This window comes from Maylandia zebra, linkage group LG12 (assembly GCF_041146795.1).
Source record: "Maylandia zebra isolate NMK-2024a linkage group LG12, Mzebra_GT3a, whole genome shotgun sequence".
NCBI classification, from domain to species: domain Eukaryota; kingdom Metazoa; phylum Chordata; class Actinopteri; order Cichliformes; family Cichlidae; genus Maylandia; species Maylandia zebra.
In genome coordinates, this window is record NC_135178.1 from 15,806,262 (window position 1) to 15,828,977 (window position 22,716).

At 39.3% G+C, this 22,716-nt stretch overlaps 1 protein-coding gene and 1 long non-coding RNA gene across 2 annotated transcripts in view; one reads left to right on the plus strand and one right to left on the minus strand.

The window, feature by feature from the left end:
* The window catches only part of LOC143421468 (uncharacterized), a 47,273-nt gene that overhangs the window by 2,036 nt on the left and 22,521 nt on the right, over positions 1–22,716 (plus strand). The gene's annotated exons all lie outside the window — the stretch shown is intronic.
* On the minus strand, positions 650–11,306 carry adrb3a (adrenoceptor beta 3a). The gene is made up of 2 exons (XM_004544293.3): positions 9,439–11,306; positions 650–1,709 (listed from the first exon to the last, which is right to left on the minus strand). The coding sequence occupies exons 1-2, from the start codon at positions 10,731–10,733 to the stop codon at positions 1,682–1,684; spliced, it is 1,323 nt and encodes a 440-aa protein (XP_004544350.2). The 5' UTR covers positions 10,734–11,306; the 3' UTR covers positions 650–1,681.

The following is a 22,716-nucleotide window of genomic DNA, read 5'->3' on the forward strand; positions in this document are numbered from 1 at the left end:
TTTTGGTAGTCACACTGCCCGTCTGGCAGGGCTAATGTCAGTTTTGGCTTATTTTCAAATGTCTTACATTCTGCTCTTGGTTTATTTTTAAAGTCCCAAATCTTGTAAATTCCTCTCATAACACGGAGATATTGCCCGCTCAAACAGTAGCCAAAGCCAGAGATGACAGTGGTTTAGATAGTGGGAGGATTACTTAAAATAACATTTCAATAATGCATTGTTTAGATTTGTGTCTTGAGCTCACATCAACAGTAGTTTTACTTGCTCAGTGTTGTGGAACATGGAGTGAAGGTCGGGACCCTCAGGGCCTCCCAAGATAAATCCGAGGGGCCATAAGTAGATCAAAGGGTTAGGAAAAGGGGAACAAATATTCCTGTTCACAAAGCTGTTTATTTTTTCTGACTTTTTTTCCTTTTTTTTCTTGTGAAAGTACTTAAAGTACTACACTTTCACATCTACAGCATCCCAAAAAAACCCACTTCAAATGAAGCCACCTATGAAGGACAAAAATAATTAAATCCCTCTTAAGTCATTGTCTGTGACGGTTACATACAGCAAAAGTTAATAATAATAATTATTATATTGTTACAGTCATTTGTTGTTTGCTTCCAGAATGGTGAGTTTGCACACACAGCACGCATGACCAATGTTACACAGTTTTAAAATACTTTATTTTTCAATGCAACAGATGATGTTATGTAAAATCACACCACAAGGTGCCTTATGACAATGAAGTAATACATAATGTGGGCAGAAGGTTTTCTGTGCGTGTGGACATTTCAGGGGACGGTGTTGGGCTTATACTGTGGCCACAAGCCAAAGAAAATAAACTAGCAGCACGGCATGTTGCATATGCTGCTGTGTTTACCTGCAGTTCGTAATACTGTACCTTGTACAAGGACATACCCACAAAAAGATTCTAGACAGCGTGATGTTTGAGGCATCCAGACGTAAGGTTCTGTCATCCATTATTCGTAGCCATGGCACAACTTAACATAGACATGGGCTTTTAAATCCCAGTTTCACTGTTGTGTGCATACAGACTCAAAATAGAAACATTAAGAATTTAAACCGAGACAAAAATGGAGTATTTCTATTCATAGTTCTTTGGTTAAGCTGATATTAAACTGTAAGGTTTTTGTAAAGAAAATGTTCCTACAGTGGAGACAGGCTTGCCAGAATGATCGCTTAGTCGAGTTTGCTACAGATTCAGTGTATCGTCATTACATAACTTACCAGATAATATACTGTACAAAAATTCGTTTATACTGACATTTTTGAAACCACAAGCCACGTGACACTGTGTCCATGTACTGGAATGCATTTCAGTGTTGATGTCAAACACTGTCAGTCTGGAGCAGAGAGCCTTTTTCCAAACAACACGTAGAGGACTCTGGGAGGTTCATCCGTGATGCCACCTAATCTCGGCTGTACGCCAACAAACAAACAACAACAACAACAACAACAAAAACAGTCACAGTGTTCCCATTCAGACCGAATCATCTGTTTCTCCACAGTCAATCCAGTCATGTCTTTGGGGCTAGCTTCATTCTGCTGTGCTTTTCAGGGTTTGGGATTGAACTTTTCTGTAGCTTTTCTTTGCTGTTTGGTCTCAGACTTTGCAGAAATCACAGTAACAGCTGGAAACGCAGTTCGCTTCAGTAGGTTGACATTTCACTCTTCATCTGTCCTGTTCCTGCAACGTGAATCTGAAAACAGATGGATATATTAGCATCCAGCGTTTCCGTGACAAAATCCATACCTATTGGTAAAATAGCATCGCATGGCATTTTGTTGTTTTAGGCTGTCTCTTAGTAATGAGAATAAAATGTCTAAATATGCCGCACCTGGGATTATGTCACTTGCATATTTTCGATTTTCATTTTGTTTGCTTTAAATAGAAGACTTATCTGTATTGAAAAGTACCTGATATTCGAGACCAGATTACTATCGTGTCGTGAATCGCCTCATATTTTTGACTTGTGCAGCCATGTGTTATGTGACCGTGCAAACTGAGCTTTTCTCTGTGTGTTTCTGTATGACTTGTTGGTTTGTGTTGGTCTCGCCCTGCACACCATTTTAGTTTTGATCAGATAAAGAAGGACTTGGAGACAGCAGCCGCTGTTTGTTGTCTTACAGGTTATTTGTAAGTATCTCGGTGTTTTCGTGTTCATTGATATCATCGCTGCACCTCTTCCCTTTTATTTATTTTTTCTTCCTAATTACAGAAAGTTACTGCATAGTTGCCCTCATCATTCTGTCCTTTGTGAAACTTCTTTTCCCTTAAACAAGACAGGAATTCTGATGCTATCACTTCAGCTGTACATGTCTCCACAGGAAGACATAATCTACCTTCCACTGGAAGCTGCACAGAAATACGAATGCTTATAGGGAAGAAAACAGCTACCATACAGTTTACAATGTGGTTTCATCAGAACTCCTTTCTTACATTATGTACTGCTGGAAAGTGACATCACTGTTGTCTACTTTGTGTCTTGTGGCTTCAGTGTGCGGTATTTGGATGGTTTAACCCCTTGAGCCTCAGTTGATTATTTGACACTTCTACATTTAAAAAACATCTGCACTGTAGTCGGCATCAGCTGCAAAACCGTAAAGCCAAGATAAGCAGTCTTGCGCTTTATGGATAAGAGACGCTTAGAAGAATTTTGAATGCAATAGGTCTCCTTTTTCCTTATCACCAGTCCAGATTGAACTTGAGAAACCTTCATGGTTTTTAAGCTTTTTTTTTTTTTTTCGTCTTTATGCATCTTTCCACCTGGAACCTGGTACACAGGACTCTGGGGTCAAAAGGAGTTAATGGGAAGAAACTCCAAGAATAATAGAGCCAAAGAGCTATACTTAAGTCAGTTATTTTGAATTACAAAACCACAGATATGTGTGCAGATATTGTGTAGCCTCCATTAAAGCTAAAGTAGCCTCTGCTCATCATTAGTTAGGAAAAATCCATTCATCATATCTGACGTGTGTGTTTGCCGAATCTGAAGCTGTCTTTATATAGCAGGATGCGATTCACTGTTAAATGCAAATAGAAAGTCCTTAGTTAGTTGTGCAGTTTATGACTTTCAGTTTCTACTAAATGTAACAATGACAGTTTTGTTACGGACTATTTTGTCTTGTTAAAATAGTTTTCAAAGCAGCCAAAGCAAAGAAAAGAAAATCCCTCCATCCATTCTCTCCTGCTTATCCACTTTTAGGATCACAGGGGACCAGAGCCTATCCCAGCTATCATAGGGCAAGAGGTGGGGTACAGTCTGGACAGGTCGGCAGCCTTTCACAGGGCAAACACACAGAGACAGACAACTATTCACACCTATGGGCGATTTGCAATCACCAGTTAACCTCACTAATTCCACGTCATCGGACTGTGGGGGGGAAACCAGAGTTCTCAGAGAGAGGCACACAAACACAGGGAGAACATGCAAACTCCACACAGAAAGGCCCCAGCCAGATGGTGGATTCAAACCACCATGCTGCCCACAAGAAATCACATTTACAGTAACTATCTTTTTTTTTTTTTTTTAAATCATATATGTGTCTATCCTGGGTTTTTGTTTGTTTGTTTTAAATGGATAAATACAAAGACTGAATCATGTAGTAAAATTAAATACAGCTAACGCAAGTTTCAACTGGTCACACTGGGATTCATTCTGACAAAGAGATACACAAGCACGCATTAAAGACGCAATAATGTATTTAAAATATAGATCTATCTGTGCAGCCATTATAGTACATGTCAGCCAAGCAGTTTCACTAACCTTGGGCACAATAAGCAGAAATAAATATACAGTGGAGAGTATATCTCTCTCTCTCTCTCTCTCTCTCCATATATATATATATATATATATATATATATATATATATATATATATATATATATATATATATATATATATATATATATATATATATATATATATATATATATATGTGTGTGTATATGTATATATATATGTATATGTTTGTGTGTGTATATATGTTGTCAAGTATCCCAGATGCCTCCATTTAAAGATCATATTGCAGTGTTATTGTTTGTGATATCAGCCAGGGTATTGGAGGTTTCCCACAGGTCAGTACCACCATGTTTTGTGTTTCCCTACTCCATGCTTCATGCTCTCTTAGGCCTGAGCTTACTCTAAGCTATCTAAGTGCATATTATGGAACAGACCCAATTAGCAAAGCGCAGGGAGGCCTTTGCATTACAGGGTTCACGGCACTGAAAACAAAACCAAGCATTTGTGCATGTTGCTCCCGAAGCACCTTCAAAACTCTAAGTGGCTTCAACACGTTCCACTGCAGTCTGTCAATGTGCAACACCATTTTTAGGCCATTGTAATGTCACATGACACTTGAGTCACCACACATTGGCTGCCCAGAGAGGTAAAAAGCTTGTTTCTAACAGGCTGCAGAGTATGTTGCATTAAGCCTCACGCTTCGACACGCTTAACTAGTAAACACAACACAGCCGAAATATGTGTTTACACAGTTTTTAAATTGTCTACAATTACCGTGTACTATATTTTACACTAACAACACGTCCATTAATAAAAATCGGGCGCTCTTGGAGAATACAGCATACATGTGTGGGTAATTATATGTACATTTTTAGCTGGCATAACGATACAGTTTGTTCTAGTAGGACACACTCAGTCACTTATAGTAGGAACCTGAAATGTCAGACGTATATACAAAATGTCCTTTTAGATTTGCTAAACTCTAAGTTGTTAACTTTTATATGTCAGAGATATTTACAAGATCCTGTGGAGCTTCTTGTATGGACTTCAGTAAGCTGGCGTTAGTACTGGAAATGGAATTCGTCATCTATGTTCGTCATTGTTGTTCTTTTGAAGGTTCACAAGTTAAAAATATGAGCATATATTCAAATATGCACTGCATAGGTGTAAGCACTGCCGGTACTTAAATACTGCCATTAAACTCAGTGCAGTCATCTTTTTAGTTGACTTGCTCTACTCCCCATGTTGCCTGCATGCTTGTTTCGTTTAATATGCACTTGAGTTTGCTGATTGCGGATAGTTCCTCTCAGCTTAGTGCAAAGGCTTGTGGGACTGTTAATCTTTAATTTCACATCACTCAGCTGTGTTATGACTGTTAGGACTTTGATTGCTGTGTATGTTTGATGTGGTTTCTGATGTTTGCATACCCACTCAGAACATTGTTAAGCTTTAGCTAGGAGATGGGCCGTCGTGACCTAGACTCTTAGTGATTAATGACTTCCGCTCGGCGTTCATGTTGAGGGGCAGTTACTATCAAAGCAACACTCCACTACCTCTGCGGAGAATATGGATTTTGAAATGTGATAAAAAATGAAATTATATACAATCAGCTTTCTCTGCTATACTAAAAAAGTTCATGTGGCATATCTGTTTACATAAGATCAGGTGTTACATCAGGTGTACTACTTGATTTAAGTGTTGTACACTTGTAATATTATCCTAACTTGTGATTAAGTTCCTACAGAAATGAGTTTGAACACTTTCAGTTTCCTACATTTTAAGTGTACTATATTTTTAATGTTATGAAATTTGTGTATTAATTTTACTTTTCTTGCATCACTTTATTTCATATTTAACCTGATGCAGTTTTATTAAATCCAATACATTTGAGACTTTAATAAAGTGGTGTCAAATATATGGCCTGGGGGGGCAGAATCGGCCCACCAAATGCTCCAATCTAGCCCACAGGACACTTTTTTAAAAAAAAAAGTAAAGGGTGTGTTTATAAACGTTTAAATAACACAAAGTTTCAGGGTTTTTTTTTTACCATCTACAACAGAAATGACTATTTATGTTCTGGTGGGTAAGCAGTAAAAAGCTAAATAAATAAGATTTAAAAAATGAGGAAAATATTTGTTTTATTATCACAGAAGAGTCTCGAGAGTGAGCCCGCAGAATCTTTTCTGTAATTTTGCACGTTTATTTCTTACACCTTAAACCCAAAGAGTCATGCTGACAGATTATTTCTATTGACGACGACAGTATTTATCATGCTGTTTAAATACACTTGATTTTTTCTTATGCCAAGACATCTTAATGATGCAATGTGTAGTTAAACTTTTTTACTCGTTCCGCCCAGTTAAGGTCAAAGTGCCCCACAGTGTAAAATGAGTTCCACATCCCTCCTTTTGTACATCTCTTGAAACTTCATCTGTGTTGCCCGAGCAGCGTGGACTTTTTTAGATGGCAGCACATGGTTGTGTGGCTTTTGTAAACCTCAGGTATATTAGACCTGCACAGCAGAGCTCTATGTTTCTGAATCAGTCTATCAGTCATCTAACAGACGCCGTAATTTCTGCTCCACATACGTAAAGTATTTTAGTCCACAACCTAGTTGGCTGCTGCTCTTTGAAATCAAATGTTCCACTCTCTGTTAACTTAATTTTAATGTTCTCAGTGATGGATAAACTGTGCTAACAAACTCGCTCTGCTTGTAATACACAGCATTGCCTTTCAGATACACGAAGACTCACCTCTCGTATGCATATTAGGGCTAATGTTAAGAGAAACAAGGCAGATAAAAACAAAGGGAGACACGGAAAAACTAAACCCTTAACCCTTAGTCATGTAGCAAACATGACTAAAGGAGAGATGTTTTGAAGAGAATCCTTGCAGAAGTGGTCTCGTCATACGCCACAGCATTACGTGACAGAAGCTGATGGTTGGTCTGGATGTTGATGAGGGCATCACTGATATGCCAGCATGTATTTCTATGAAAACAAAGTAACTATTGATAATCTCTGTTCTGTGAAGTACAGCCTAGTAACCATTCGTATCAGTGGTTGGGCTTTGCTTTTTTTCCACTCTGGGTTACATCAGCTCCTGACTTAACTAACTTTGTTGTCCCAGGGTGAAAAGGAAACATGCTGCTCTACTGCTCTTTTGTATTCTTTGAAAGAGGTGGAGAAACTGACAGGGATTACTGTGTGGAGGTCCACAGTCGCTTATGATGGCGACTGAAGCAACAAATTCGGCAGTGAACAGACTGTATCTGAAACGGTTTGTCATATTCCTTCATTAAGGCGGTCTTTGAGCCTTGGACCTGTCGAAGTCATTCTTGAACGGCTGGTCTCACTTACATTTGTAATCCTGCTGAAAGCGTGCAGTGGGTCTGCTGAGCCTTCCCCTTGGGGTGATTTACTACAGAACACACCAGGCTCCTTTTATGGATGGCTTTTATATGCTGCTAAATGTCTCCTGTTTTGTAGCCCCATTGATTATGTCTGTAAAATTCCACTGAGGGGATGCCATTAAAGGGGAAGAGAAAAATAATTTATAGTGTTCAGGGTAAATATTTAAAATCAGAAGCACGGCCCTTCCATAAAAGTGGATCAGTCATGGGAATTCATATGCGGCATAGAGTTGTGCAACTTATTAAATAAAATGTATCAACATAAAGACTTTTTTTTTTCACTGTTTGATCCAATTTGAAGTCATATAAATGCACTGTAACCTGAAACACTGCATTTATAAAAAAATAAATGTACATGCAAAAGTTAATTCCATTCATGCAAGAGCTCGCAATAAAATTTAGTAATCATAAATATTGGCGACAGAAACTAAACACAGCGATGAGATATTTAACGATCATTGTAGTGCAGGTGTAATTGTAAGTGAGTTACGGCCTTTGTCTTGTCTGCCTTTAAGACGGTACGGCTCTGAAAATAACTTTATTTCAGCTGTAAATTCACTAAGAAATATTCTGAATATTCAAGTGGGTTTTTTTAAATTCTTTTGTTAAAATGATAATTGATCAGTTATTTCATAATTCAAATTCATTAAAAAATGTAATTAAATTATGTGAGAGGTATAATTCTTACATAAACACTACATAGATGATGCCATAACTTATAATTTCGCCTACTATTTTTATCTGTGAAAGACCTGGTTTCATCTCGGGGTTGTGCATTAGGGTAGTAATGAATTGAATATTGGGCTGTCCGCCTACAGTTAGAGTGTGTTAAGGAGAGCGTTCTCATTGGCTGTCACTCTTGTAAACAGTCTCTCGAGTTTTGAGGGAAGTCTTGTGCATAAGTGATAAAGATTTATCTGCTGCAGGGGTTGTTGGGCTGGGCACACTGAGGCCCACTGACAGGCACACACACTAAAATGTTCTCAAATGTACCATGCAGTTCTCCGAATCAGACCTTTGCACAACGCCCACTGAGTTTCCAAAGCCTCTTTACACACATTTTTGGCGTAACCAAAGTATTTTGGGTTGACATTTTTTACAAATAAAAATTTACAATTATGACACTTTCTAGAAAATACTATTTTAATTAATTCAATAATTGCATTGTTTTTTAATCTCTATGACCTACAAACCTAGTAGCCACATGCGCATACTACCAGGAACTGTGCTGTGCACATCTGTTTGTTATTTTTGCCACACTGACATCAGCTGAGTTGAAAGATTGATTATAGGTAGCGTGGCGCAATAAGCAATACAGGTACAGTCCTCAAAGGTTTATTTAATCATGCATGAAAAACAAATATAAAGTTTCACTTGAATGTTTGAACTCTTACAGTAACACCTTAAGAGCCTAACAGCTGCCAATACTTCTGAAATTGTTTATTATTCTGCACTGTTATTCTCAATATATTTTACTTCTGGACTATAGCACAACGGTGTAGTAGAACATGTCTAAATATGGATTTCTGCTTTTATTACATTTCTTTCATTGTCAAACTGCAAAGAAAAAAAATCAAAAAGCATTTTGTTTGTGGTCCTGGGATTATTTTAAATGGCTTTAAACTGGGCGTATCAACCATAATACAAAAAGAAAAAAAGCGAGAAATGATTTTTAATTACAATATTGTAATTAATGTCATGAAACACAGCCTAAAGGGGAGTTTGGTAGCAAGTGATGAGTGTTTCAAACATTAAGGTATATTTTTAAAATGTCATATTTCATTAATTATAACACTGTTTTTAATGTAAGTAACTGTCACAGTTCCCAATTGCTAGAGATAAATTTAGCCTTTTCATTCAAATTAGTATGATTTTTATTTTCAAATATATATTAATTTATATATATATTAATATATATTGAATCTCTGGTTTACCTCACTGTCCTTTAAATGCAGAAAAACAGAGAACCATAAGTGTCCTCGCATAAACTAAACTGGAGTTTTATGAATAAGAGAACCTAATTCTATATTGAGGTGATTGCCCCTCTACATGACAGCATTAAATATTGCTAGGTGTTATTGTTCTTTAACCCTGACTTGAGGAGGTGGAATTCTATAAGTATTAGTATATACTTATTACTTAGTATTATATTTAAGTATTATAATATAAGTATTAGTAGTAAACTATATGCCTTTAAGTTCACATATGTGAGCTTTTACCATTGTTTTAAGAAATGACTGCTTTGTGAAGTCATAACAAGATAAATGAACTTACAACGTGGTGTCTGGCTCCGAATAGTCACTGTACTGTGTGCAGCCGTTGGACTGTGGAGGACCAGGGGAAGTCTCTTCACTTCTGCTGCTTGCCTGTGTACTGGCCAGGCTGTCACTACCCTCAGTCCTACTGGTTGAAGTCTTCTGAAAAGGGCTTGCTGTGCCTGACTCAGCTTCCCATAGAAAGCAGGGGCAGCGAGTCCGCAGTTCTTTATAAAAAGAATTGATCCACAGAGTGGACATCCATGGGCAGCCCATCAGGTTCTTGAACGCAGTGCGAAACTCTGGAGTCCTGCAGTAGATGATGGGATTGAGGCCAGAGTTGATATAACCAAGCCAGTTTAATAGTCGAAAGAGTTTTTTATCAGGAACTTCTTTGTTAAAAGAATTAATGATATTGGCGACAAAGAAAGGAAGCCAGCAAACAGTGAAGACCCCCATGATAATGCCCAAAGTCTTGAGGGCCTTGTGCTCTTTGACAAGTATTAGCCGTGACGGCCTGCGTTTGGTACTCTTGCTCCTCGCTGCACTGTTGCAGTTGCTGGACGATGACGGTGTATTGTTGAGCTGGGGGCCAACTTGTGTCTGTGATGTTGGATATTCATTTTGGAAGCGCATCCGACTCTTATCTATTTTCTGGACCTGCCGGGATGCTATTAAATAGACTTTTGCGTAAACAAATATCATTATGAGCAGTGGAATGTAAAAAGAGATTATAGAGGATATTATAGCATAGGTCTTGTTGGTCACGAAGTCACAGCATGCGGGATCTTCATAGCACTCCCTCGCCAAAACATCATTTTCGTCTCTCCATAACAAAGTCATTATTGGTACAAAGGAAATCAGGGCTGACACAACCCACACTATACAAACTATTATTCTGGCACGCCACTTACTGAGCAGAACTTTATGCCGTAGCGGTCTGGTAATGGCTATATACCGATCCACTGCTATGACACAAAGTGTCTCACAGCTCGCCGTCACACAGAGGACATCGATAGAAGTCCAAAGGTCACATAATGTTTCAGTAAGTTGCCACTTATCTGTCACCACAACAGTGGCCCCAGGAGGCACGACGAGGACCCCCATGATGAGGTCCGCACATGCTAGGGACATAATGAAGATGTTTGTCGTCGTTTGAAGCTGCGGAGTTCGTGCTATTGCAATGATGACCAGCAGGTTTCCCACCACTATGATGAGTATGATGAAGACAAGAATAACGATGATCTCTTTTCCCATGGGTGCGTATATGGCGCCTGTCGTGTTCAGTGAGGATGATGTGTTCAAATTGTTCATCTTTGCTTAGTCAGGGAACTTAGTCACAAGAGGTGGAAAGTGTTAGATTTTCACATCAAAGTCAGCACAACTGAGGGACTGTAGGAGCCTCATGCAAGCATCATACAAACGATTTTACAAAAATCTGAGGTAGTTTGTCTCACTGGACAGTGTCTTTTCTGTGCAGTTAGTGATCACATTTCACACCTTGCGAGTCTTGTTTGGCAGTGCTCAGAAGGGAGTAGCAGTGGCTCGTCATCACCTCCGAAGATGTTGTTGTTTCTGGAAGTTTGTGCAGGCAACAAAAACACGTTCTCCAGAGAAAAGATGAATCCAAACTGTCCGCGAAGCCAAAACAATACTGGTTCACACAGTTTCAGCCCTTTCATAAATCCAAGGAAAATATCAAAATATCAAGTAAAAAAATAAAAAAATAAAAAGTTTGGGAGAAGAAAAGCCAGCCTTTTCCATTTAAATACGTCCACTGGAATTAGTTTTGTCGCAGGATCATGCATGAGCCTCAGTGCCACACTTGGACTGTTTGGAGATCAAGCAAACAGTGACGCTGTTACAAGAACCACCAGAGTGCACCAGAGCAGCTGGCCGATCTTTCTTTTGCTCTCTCTCTCTCTCTCTCTCTCTCTCTCTCTCTCTCTCTCTCTCTCTCAGTGCAGGTTGCCCAAGATTGTATTGGCTGTAATCACACCCTGGCTGAAGGCAGAGGGGAGGAGTTAAAAAGTGTGCCTGTGTGTCAAAGCCATACAGGGATCTGTACCCTGATACAGCCACACACATGGGAACAATCACACACGCAGACATAAAAACGGGAGTGACAAATTAAAGGAAAAACCAGCATAGAGCATCTTAAGGTGTTGAGGCGAACCTCATGCAGCTTAAATACTTCTTGGAACCGATTTTCCAAATATCCGAAGCGCTGCTGGAGAGATGCACTCCATTCACATAAAGATATTTCCCCTCATTTGGTATTTTGATGGTAGGTTTTGGAAAGAGCTTTCTAACTTGTCAAATTTTCACTTAGTTTTAGTTTATGCTACTCAGTGAGCCTTGGTGCCCTGTGAATTGAGGGATCATCATGCTAAAAGAGATGACATAACTAACTTGAGGATAGAAGTGTTTCATCACAGCATAAAGAACAACTCTGAACAACTTTTTTGGTTTGTCAATGTAACCTAGACGAGAGTAGGACCAAACTACTCAGAGAGCCACCAGATCCTCTCACTTAGGCAGTCAAAGGTTCAGGTTTTCCTTTTATGTGTCATGCATCTGTATAAGCCGGAGCAACAAAGTACTCCTGTGTGACAGCAGATAAAATGTGTAACAACACATCAGGTTAATACTACAAAATTGTAGGGTTAAAGGTGAACGATGACGAATGGCTCTTTAATGCCACTTTTGTTGTGTTGAATGTAACAGCTATGCTAAGCTTGTTAACACATTAATATCTGTCACCTGACTGTGTCAACAACGTAACAGCTGCCGCTGGCTCCTGTTCTGATTGTCACATGCTGGGTAATGTCAAACACACACCTCCGGGCAGTCGAACACCAGCTTTGCACTAAACATCAAAATATATGTAGCTCACAAGTTTAGCCGCTTTCTAATTACGATCGTCCCCTCATTATCTCAGTTTTAACAGTACGGCTCTAATGGGCTCCAAAGATTTATTTGTAATGCAGTTTGTGGTCAGCTTCTCAGACCACAAGGCACGAGACATTACCAGCTGCAGAGAACAGGAAACAAGTGCCCTCTCTTTGACTCGGAGCAGTAAAGAAAATAATAGATTGCTATCTCGCTGTTGCTCAAGCCGGTGCACTGAAGAAGAACAATCGGGCGAATGCCTTTCATGCGATTCACTTCAGATATCCAGCGCTCTACTGCAGTGTCTTGTCGCCGAGCAGCTCCTTCTTTGGTCTGAGTGACGCTTCGGGTGCAACTGTGATTGTTCTCTGATTATTCCCGCCTTGTGTTTTACTTCTGCTTAATGAGGATAAACAGGAAAGTACTCACATTCAAACTGACACTTTTTAGCACTTTGGTAATTCCAGAGAGTTTTGATTCATTCATATTTTGCAGTTCCTTCTCCGAAGATGTTAATAATTATTATTTTTCTAACAACAGCTGTATTAAACTGAATGCACACTGAAAAGCTCGTTTTTTAGCTAGCTCACGACAGTTCCCTGTTTTAGTTTATTCTCATTGCTGTAAGCTTGTTTGACTTTGTATTTTCTGCACATTAAAGAAATGGAGCATAATATTAAAACTGAATTTTATTTCTTAATGACAGAGCCAAGCAAGCTGGTTCCCATCTTTCCAGTCTACATTTTAAACTTAAGCTTGCCAGATCACCTTACCTGGCTACTTTTTTTGTTACCATCATACACTTTTTATCCACTATTAGGCACTGTTTACTGGTTGAACTACTTACATTTTTTTTGGCATAGATTCAGTGAGGTGCTGGAAACATTCCTCAGACACTTGAAATAGTCAGCAACAGTACTCAGCTAGGGTGTGGCATTTAAACAATGCTCATTTGCTAATAAGGAGTCCAAGGCATGACAAGAATATTATTTTTATATATGGTGAGTCCTGTGTACACTTTTGTGTAGAATCTGTGTATTACAGCTCATTACATTTCATATCAAATCTGTTGTCCAGCACGCATCCGAGTGTACTTCATAATGTGATTTCTTGGCCTTCAATAAGTTTAAGGTGACAACCGCACAGATATATTTTTATGTGCAAAGCCATCTTTAGCTGCGTAAACTCTTAATACCTGCAAACAGTTACTATGACTGGCGACCTCAGGATTTTTTCTTATTTTGCAACTTGGTCATGGACTACTCTTCAGAGCAAGTTAAATGCTTCTGGGAGAACTCAGCACTCACATGGAGACTTACGCAACTGAAGAATGTAACTGCTATTCATAAGATGGACCTTGTGTTTTGATGTTTTATTAATTTTTTGACTCGTAACACTGTATTGTTGTACCTTCTTGGGCATTTTAGAAAGAGATATCAAGAGACTTCCTGCTTAAAAAAAGTTTGAATAGATAAATAGAATAAAGGAAATGACATCCAATGTGATCTTCTGCTGCTGTACCCCATCCTTTAAGGTTTAACGTGTTCAGAGATGCTGTTCTGCATACCTTAATTGCAACAAATGGTTATTTGAGTTTATGTTGCCTTCGTGTTAGTTCAAAGCAGTCTGGCCAATCTCCTCCGATGCATTTTCTCACAGAAGACTGCCACTCGCTGGATGTTTTCTCTTTGTTTGGGCTGTTCTCTGTAGACTCTATGGTTGTGTGGGAAAGTCCCAGTAGATCAGCAGTTTCTGTAGTACTCAGACCAGCCTGTCTGGCACCAACAACCATGCCTCTTTCAAAATCAATTAAATCACCTCTTTTCCCCATTTTGATGCTTGGTTTGAACTTCAGCAGGTCATCTTGACCTTTTCTACATGCCTAAATGCACTGGATTAGTGCTATTGTATTAAATAAGCAGTGCACCTAAGGAAATGGCCAGTGATAATAAAGTCTCTGCAGCAGCACTTTTGGCAAAATGCAAACAAAGAAAAAAAAAGCCCCACACATTTTCCAAATTGTCAGACTGTTCCTTTAAGGGTTTATTATAAATATAGCAGTGTCATTTAAAACAAGTTGTTATAAGAGGGATATAAGAGGGGCGTGCTTTGTTATTCGGTCATATACACGCCTGCTTTGCTGCCCAATTTAGGTTTAGATAGGCTGGGTCACTTTGTCACTCATCTGACAGGAAGCTAAGGAGTTGCAAGTGCATTCACAAAAGGAAACAGCGGGCAAAAGCAAAACACTGGTGCCTTTCTAAACTTGATGACCAAGAGGCCCCATCTGACAGCATTTCTGCAGATGAAGGTCATCACTGTGGAGCTGACAGCTTGACAGCTGCTCATTTGTCTTTGCGTGAGAAGATGCCATTGGTCGATCTGGAGCTGGTCCTAGTGTAGTCAAGCACAGCGGCTGGCACGAGCTCAGTTGTTGATAGTGGATTCAGCCGTGACAGCTTTCTCACCATGTATACAGACAGGCCTGTAGCTGAAGCATTAGGGTGCTCTGCACACAGTCACTTATACTGCATAATTAATCGCTTGCAAGCAAAAAAAATTGCATTTTCATTCACGTCACACAACTGACAAGGTTAATACAGTTTGTTGAGGATTCTGAGATGACAGCGATATGCATGCAGTGGTTTGACATTGTACAGCATGGAAAAATATGCCACTAAAATGTAACACTTTCACCTGTTGTCTGCTCTGGAGTTAAATCTAACACACTTCCTAGAGAGAAAATAATTTACAGTGAGCGTAGCAGTCAAGGATTTGCTCAGCTCACAGTGGCAGTGTGTAAATCATCAGAACTCTCATAAAGCTTTAGGAAGCCTGTTTATAACACACTCACACCCCATATATACTATATCCTGGGAATGTTTCTCTCCTCACCATGGAAACCTCAAAAGCGATATGCTTCAGTCCTCTTACATTCAAAACACTGCTTTGTTAAAGCTTGCAGCATGTAGCACAGCAGGCCTGATCTGTGGCAGCCGCCTGGACTTTACAAACTCACATTTCAATCCGCGGTACCATCCATCTTCTCTTTGCCAACGCTGCCATTCTTGGAAACATCCGTGCAGTTGCTCTCCTGCTCACTTTTAATAGCACAATCCCCAGGAAATATAAAGTTATCGACGTCAGAGCTCGCTCACGTTCAGTAGGGCTCATTTGTTGATCATTTGCTCAATACGAGATGTGACTCTTCAAGTTGTTTGGATGTGCTGGAAGTGTCGCCCATTGCTTTTCCATAAGTAGACAAGAGAGAAGTGTAATGGCTACATCTTGTCAAACAAAAGGGGAAGAGGAGCCAGCAGTACGAGGGAGTTCACAAAAGGGTACATTTACCTCCACTTTTCATTTGATTTTTAATCCCTGTCACACTTGTCATCCTACAAATTCATGGACTGCGATGAGGAGTTTTGCATCGGATAATGGTTTCAGTTTTTTATTTTCACACCACAGCTCCACAGTGCTTTGGATTGTTGTGACTTTTCTTTAAATCAGATATTTAGATTGCTGAAGGCTTCCTGCGAGTTTGTTTGGTTTGTGTCTGTGTGTGTGCGTCCATGCATGTGTGTGTGGAAGCACAGGAAACTCTCCATTAGCTTGAGAAGCTAATCAAGGCTAGAAGGAGTGGCTCCGAGAGCAAAACACAACTCGGGGAACTAATGATGGGTCGGCTGTATCTTGATTTAAAAAAAAAAAAAAAAAAAGCAAAAAAGAATCTGATGTGCTGTAGTTTATATTAATGACCATAAAACATATCATACACCAGGAATTACAGGCAAGTGAATGACAGATATGTAACCAGGAACATTTGTTCCTTGTGTTTGCATCCTGTGGGGTACAAAGCCCCAGAGCAGTTCCTCTGCCAGCAGATATATAGTGTGAAACCATGTGTTGAGGTGAAGGGAGAGCGGTTTGGAGACCGCCTTGTACAGCCTTCCGTAACTATCATGGTATGTTTAAATCACGCTCATTAAATTCTGAGCGGAACCACATGCTGAGGTTTTCTGGGGGATTCATACAGGGAATACTGAGGGCTTGAGACCTCTGTCCTCTCATACAAAGCACTGGGATGTCCAAGAACAATGTCAGGCTATTTTTTGAGTGTGCAGCTTTTTTGTTCTGGTCACCCCCCCGGATGCAGACAGATGCTTTCAATCTCAAGCTTATGTTCATACAACAACAAAAAAAACATGATTGCACGATCTACCTCCCAGTATCTGTCTTAGGCTTGTACGATTGCCCTATCAGTTTCTTTCACTCTTTAGATCCTGTACTACAAACCTGCATAGCGACTGGGTTAACTCTAAATGCTTCCTGTGTTTAATTAAAGCCCTGATTGGCTATGACTCACTGCTTACATATATTAACATAATAAAAGAAACCTGCTTGTTTATTTTAAAGACACCACAAAATCTAGATTGCAATTGTTAATGCCTTCCAAGCATGAAATGTGAGAAGAAACATAACCCACATAAGCGTCTGTAATCCAGAATTATTTTTAAGTGGAGTATGTTTTTTTTTTTCCAGTGGCACAATCCAGGCTCCATGAAGCATGTCCATCTGTTTGTTTTTTAAACCACTCTTCCTGCTGAGGGCTGTAGGGGATCCCAGAGAAGTGATCTTGCTGATGTGTGGTTTATTTACTTTACTTGGCCACAGCGGTTGCTTAGTTAATTTACCCTTTGGTTTTTCTGTTGTGTTTTATAGGTTTTGTCTTGCGTGTGTGCGGAGCTTAATTACTCGCTGTCGCTCACTCGTCCACCAACAGAAATCCTCCTGTAAGCAGCCTGTCACTACTTTATCATTTGTTCGTTAACATGGAGGAAGCTTTGCTTGTTTTCTTTGAGAGTACCCATACAGGACACCGCTTCGAAGTACAAAACAGGATACAGGCTGCAGACAACAGGCTGCATAATTGAGTGTCTTGTTTGGCTAGTTTTGAAAGCAAGGCACTGTCACGACACATTATGAGTAAAAACCATGCCGGTGTTTCCATTTAGTAAACACTGAAGCAAAAATAAATGTGACCTCCTTTGTTCTGCTGCTTGTGATCAAACCGCCAAAACCTTTGTCAGCAGGAGCGGGTCAATACGAGGTTGTAAATCTGCAAAGACTGTTGACGATGGCCATTACAACATGCTGTAAAAAAATACAGCTACAAGGTCTGCCATTACTGCTGAAAGGCAAACAATAAATTAGAGGCCAAGGTTGACAGCAGCTCTGCATCTTAATAAAAGGAGTGGTTTGCTTCTGATCATCATCTGAATCAGTGTCAGAGTGGGGAAGGCAGGAGTGCAGGGTGCTGGCGCCACAGATAAAGACACGCAGACACAGAAAGGGAAGAGCTCTGTTTCAGCTATCATCTGGGCCTGTGGGGATCAGCGACTGCAGCCGGTGTCAGCAGCATGTTAACCCCGTGCACCGAGATTCAGTTTAGTTGACATTAATCACCATAAAATCCCATTCATGCCTGTGATCTCACTGGATTAGTGATGGAGGTCCAGGTGAGATCCTCCGCTGGGTGAAATCTTTTAGGTAAATATGTCAGATGCAGATTATCCACTTTGGAAATTTGATGTCTTGTGCGATGACAGTCTTGTCAGTACAAAAGAAGAATGTGAGCCAAAACAACAGACAGGTAATTGAGCATAAAAAAAGTGAAATAGGGGCACCAGAATAGAAGTGCAGATATATGTGGGAGCATACATGAGGAATACAGAGGGCACACAAAGTGCATTATGTCAGGCTGCATTATGTGACTTACATGTAATTGTGTAGCAATGTTTTGTAAATTTGATATGCGTTCATTTAAGTAAGATGATTTGAAGATTTGAGCAAAACCTTTATTCGAGGTAAACTGAGCAAGCTGAGCAACACAGATAATAAGATGAGAACATAGACATAGAATTGAGCCTTCATTTTCTTCACTTAAGTCCTACATTGGCACGATCACAGTGTGTGTGTGTGTGTGTGACCTTTGAGATTTGACGACAGAACTCTTCTTTTTGTTATTTATCACTTGGGACGTGTTTGCAAAAAACAACAACAAAAACGAGACAGGTTTCAACAGATTGCAGTTCATGAATGTGTTCAAGATTGTAAGATACGAGTGGTTCTTGGAATCGACTTGTCAGTCAGTCGTCCTTATCCACCAAATCATCTTGAGAGGCGAGAGACTTCATGTTGCTGCACCCCTCGTAAACCTAGATTTGCTCAGTTGCGTTTCTTCTATTTATGGCACATTCGTGTCTAGTGTTTAGTTACAGCCGAAGCTTTTGTGTCTCTCTGCCTGGCTCCAGTTCTCTACACGTTAATGAAAAATTAGACATCGCAGATGTCAACTCCACTGATGTTTTGACCTGCTCCAGTGTGCAATAGGTACAGCCACAGCTAATGTCAAAGCCCTGCCCAGTCTGAGTGAGCACTTTGGGCCTTACTTATAAACAAGGTGCACCACCCATTTTCTGTGGCTGCATGAAGCCCAGTGTGTAATGCTTAAGATATGAGGATCCCGTCAATCAGCCTTTTTGGGGGGGTAATAGAGAAATAAACAGTCCTTATTTGGGCCCACAGAACCCCTTTTCACCAGCCTGCATCCTCTGGAGTGGTACTTTCAGTAAATACATACAAATAAAGTAAATGTTTCCACCAACTTGTCATGTACACATGCGAGAAAAGTGCTCTAGTCGCAGCAGATCAAGGCGAGTCATTGTATGCTGAATTACACTACACCGCCCACATGCAATGTTCTTAATACAGACCAAGTCGTTTATTGTACTGTGAGAGTCAAAAAAAGCTCCCTCATCACTACTTCTGCTGTTTGCAGTCTTGCTGTGGTGCACTTGGTGAGACCGCAAATCATTTGCGCTGTAATCAGATCATTCTCGTTTACAGTTTGTACATAGAGTCACCCGATAAAAAAGATGAAACAAACACACCCATGCTGCCATATTACACATACTTCCTTGTTCTGGTAAAATTGTGGGGACATTACACTGACTCCTATTCATCCTATAATCTCGGTCTATGAAACCTTAGTATGAACCGACTGCACTTAATACTTGCTCCAGAACAAACCCCTATGTGCTGCATTCCTCCATTTTTTAAAATCCCACAAACATGCACTTTAGTACATCCACACAAAAGCTATATGTATCGAGTAAACATCATTCCCAGCATGCGTGCTGGGCGACTGAGAATCTTAGAAACCTCGACACAAAGATGGCAGAAGATAATGTCCGGCGTGTGGGCAGAGAGCAGGTACTAAGGACAAACCTGCAGAAATATTTTGGTCTTTAAATGTATCCAGCGTTTTACTGTGATAGCTCATCACACTGTGAAACGTGTCTGACTGAAACAAGCTACAGTTTGCACAAAAATAAAACATGAATTCATCACTGCCAGGTATTTGCTGTCATTGTGTGACTCATTGTGTAGACACCTACTCCACAACAAAGGGTCAGGTCAGAGCCAGCTGATAGGTGTCTTTCTGCCTGCCTGCATCACAGCCATGGAGGATGCAGTCAGAAAACTGTCCGTGTGTGTATTTGACATCAAAACAAAGGCTTGGTTCAAAGGTGGACACTAGCTGACGCGTGATTACAGAAAACATGTAGGTCATGCACTGTGCAACAATACAAATGTATTCATTTGGATGTAAATGATGCAGAACGAGAATAAGTCTGACATAATGAAATACTTTTCCAGATTTAACTCAATAAAATGGTGCTTTTTTTTTTTACTACCTGAATTAATTTCTGCCACTGGAGGAAGGAACAATCCAGCTTTTACTGTTGAACTTACCCAATGTAAATTAGTAATAGCCTACTTTGTGCACTCAGTCGGCATTTATTTGTTGATCGCAGTTACTTGTTTATTTAAATACATCCAGGAAATTGCTCGTCTTCATATTATTTGCTGGCTTTCTGCGTCTCTGTTTATCTGGGTGTAAATGCAAAACTGTGTATGGATGCAAGACTGTGGAAAACAGCTAAATTATTCTCACATACTGTCGCTAAATTACGGTTTTACTGCCACTGAACAGAAGATATGTGATGCTTTTAATGAATACTTTATTTTATAAGGTCACATTTAAAAATGTCTTTTATCATAATTACCCTGCTATCATTACAAATTAATCATCCAGTACTTATTAAAGCATCCTCGTGCGAGATACTGAACCTCGAGTTGCCCTTGATGCATCCACTGGAGTGTCAATGTTAGGCAAAGTGTCCAGGCACAGAACAAAGCACTTGTGTGGAGGAGGCTTGTAGTAAGAAAGCACTTTGAAAAGAAGAGTGAAGTCCATTTACTGTTTCAAATCTCAGCAATCAGATTTTTCTTTTTAACATACAGTCTACATGTCATTGTGAGTACAGTTTGTCCTAAGTGCGTTTTCCTGTTTAAACAAATGAATGAAAATAGCACTTAAACACATGTTTTTTAGAGACATACGTAAATGACCACCACACCTTACACATAAGTTCATAATGAAAAATGATCATGTTGTCATTTTTTTGATAATTATGAACACTAACATATACATACACATACACTAACATACTTGCTATAAGCCAAGTGCTTTAGAGACAAGCTTCCTAATGTTCAAATGAGAAACTCGACGTCTTATCTAACTCCATTATGCCTATAGGAACAATAAATCTAAAGTCAAATAGCAGCGATAAGGGAGCGGAGGTGAAACGATATTTCACAATGCAAAGTGTCCAAGTAAAGGAGAGTTGTTGGTCAGCTCATTCAGCCCCAGTTCCTGAAGGTTTATCGAGACTCTATTTTAGAAAGTGTCCTTTCATTTTCAGGACCAAAACACTAAGCTCGAGCAAATCATATTCCTTCCAGTCAAAGGGTGTTTTGTAAATAGAGTCCTAGATGTGCTCTTTTAACCTCCTAGGACCTGGCATCCACATATGTGGACATCACATTTTGGGTTATTTAGACCAAAATACTCAGTTTTGGCCTGATATCCACTTACGAGGACATTATACTGCTACTGTTCTATCAAAATTTTAAACGAATATCCTCATATGTGGCACTCATTTTTCTTAAAAACAAAAATAAGGTTAAAAAAAATCAGGTAATTCTTTGTTTTTACTTTCATCAGGCCCCAATGTGACCAAATATCAAAGAGAAATTAAAAATGCATGCCGTGGAAGAGTTCGGGTCTTGGGAGGTTAATGGATAATTAAAACTGAGTAAACCAAAAATATGAAGTCTGCGAGCCGTCACATCACATTTTTAACAGCTTACAGGTGACAGCGTACTGGGGTATAACAAACAACGCTGTGCAAAGATTTTGACAGGTTCAGCTGAGCAGTGTATGCACGCTACTGCCAACTCGCCTTGATGCCAGTGTAAATGTGCCGAGTTCAGTTTGAACTACACTACCAGCCTTGTCTTCATACTCACCAACAATGTGATCAGTTACGTTGACATAAGAAAAAAAAATTATATTTATATATATTTAAAATCAAGATAGCGATTGAGAAAACAAGCCAACAGAAGTGGTTTTGGCAGTCATACAACACTGTGCCATGCTGATTGTTTTGCAAATATAGCTACTAGATAAAGTCATAAGAGTTGTGCCAAAGGCTTTTTTTTTTAACCCAAGCAGAAAAACTAAGAAGAACACGGCAAACTTTGACGAACATTTTCTGCCGCCTGTGTCCCAAATATTGTAGACATGCAAGACATGTCAATCAATTCAAATTAAAACTAATTGCTCTTAGCACAAGGTTTTATTGGCAAATGTAACCTCTGTTGTGAAATGATTATCATATATGATTTTTTTTTATGAATTAGAAACCAAGGCAAGGATGCCCCAAACGTTCTCACTGTAGGCTGTCATCATATGTGAATTAAGATTACCAAAGAACTTATTTACTTTAATCATTCTCTACTTTTACCTTATTTATTTACCTTATTACCTTAAGTTTATATGCAGATGTCTGAGGCAATAACTATAAAAATACATTACAGTCACTTTTAATTGCATCATTCACAGTGCAGGTACTAGAAGATCATCAAAATTAATTATTCTTTTTAGCTTGAAATGTTGCAATTTCAGATCTAGAGTAATTTTCAAACAAATTCTGTTCAGAGAAAAAAAAATCAACTACCAGGCATTTTGTTTGAAAGAAGGTATTTATTGTTTAAGCATTTTTTTTCTAGCTTTAAAACTGTGAATGTGCATACTGTTAGGAAATGTTTCTGTGTTGTTTGTGTTTATTGTTATTACATTTTTCCAGGGAAAGTTTCTGCAGTCAGTCTGGTTTGAATCATTTTAACATTGACTACTGGAAAAACTAAAGTGCAACCTTTCTCCTGGTTATGATTAACATAATAATAAAATGATCCTGTAAGATGATGCTTCTTG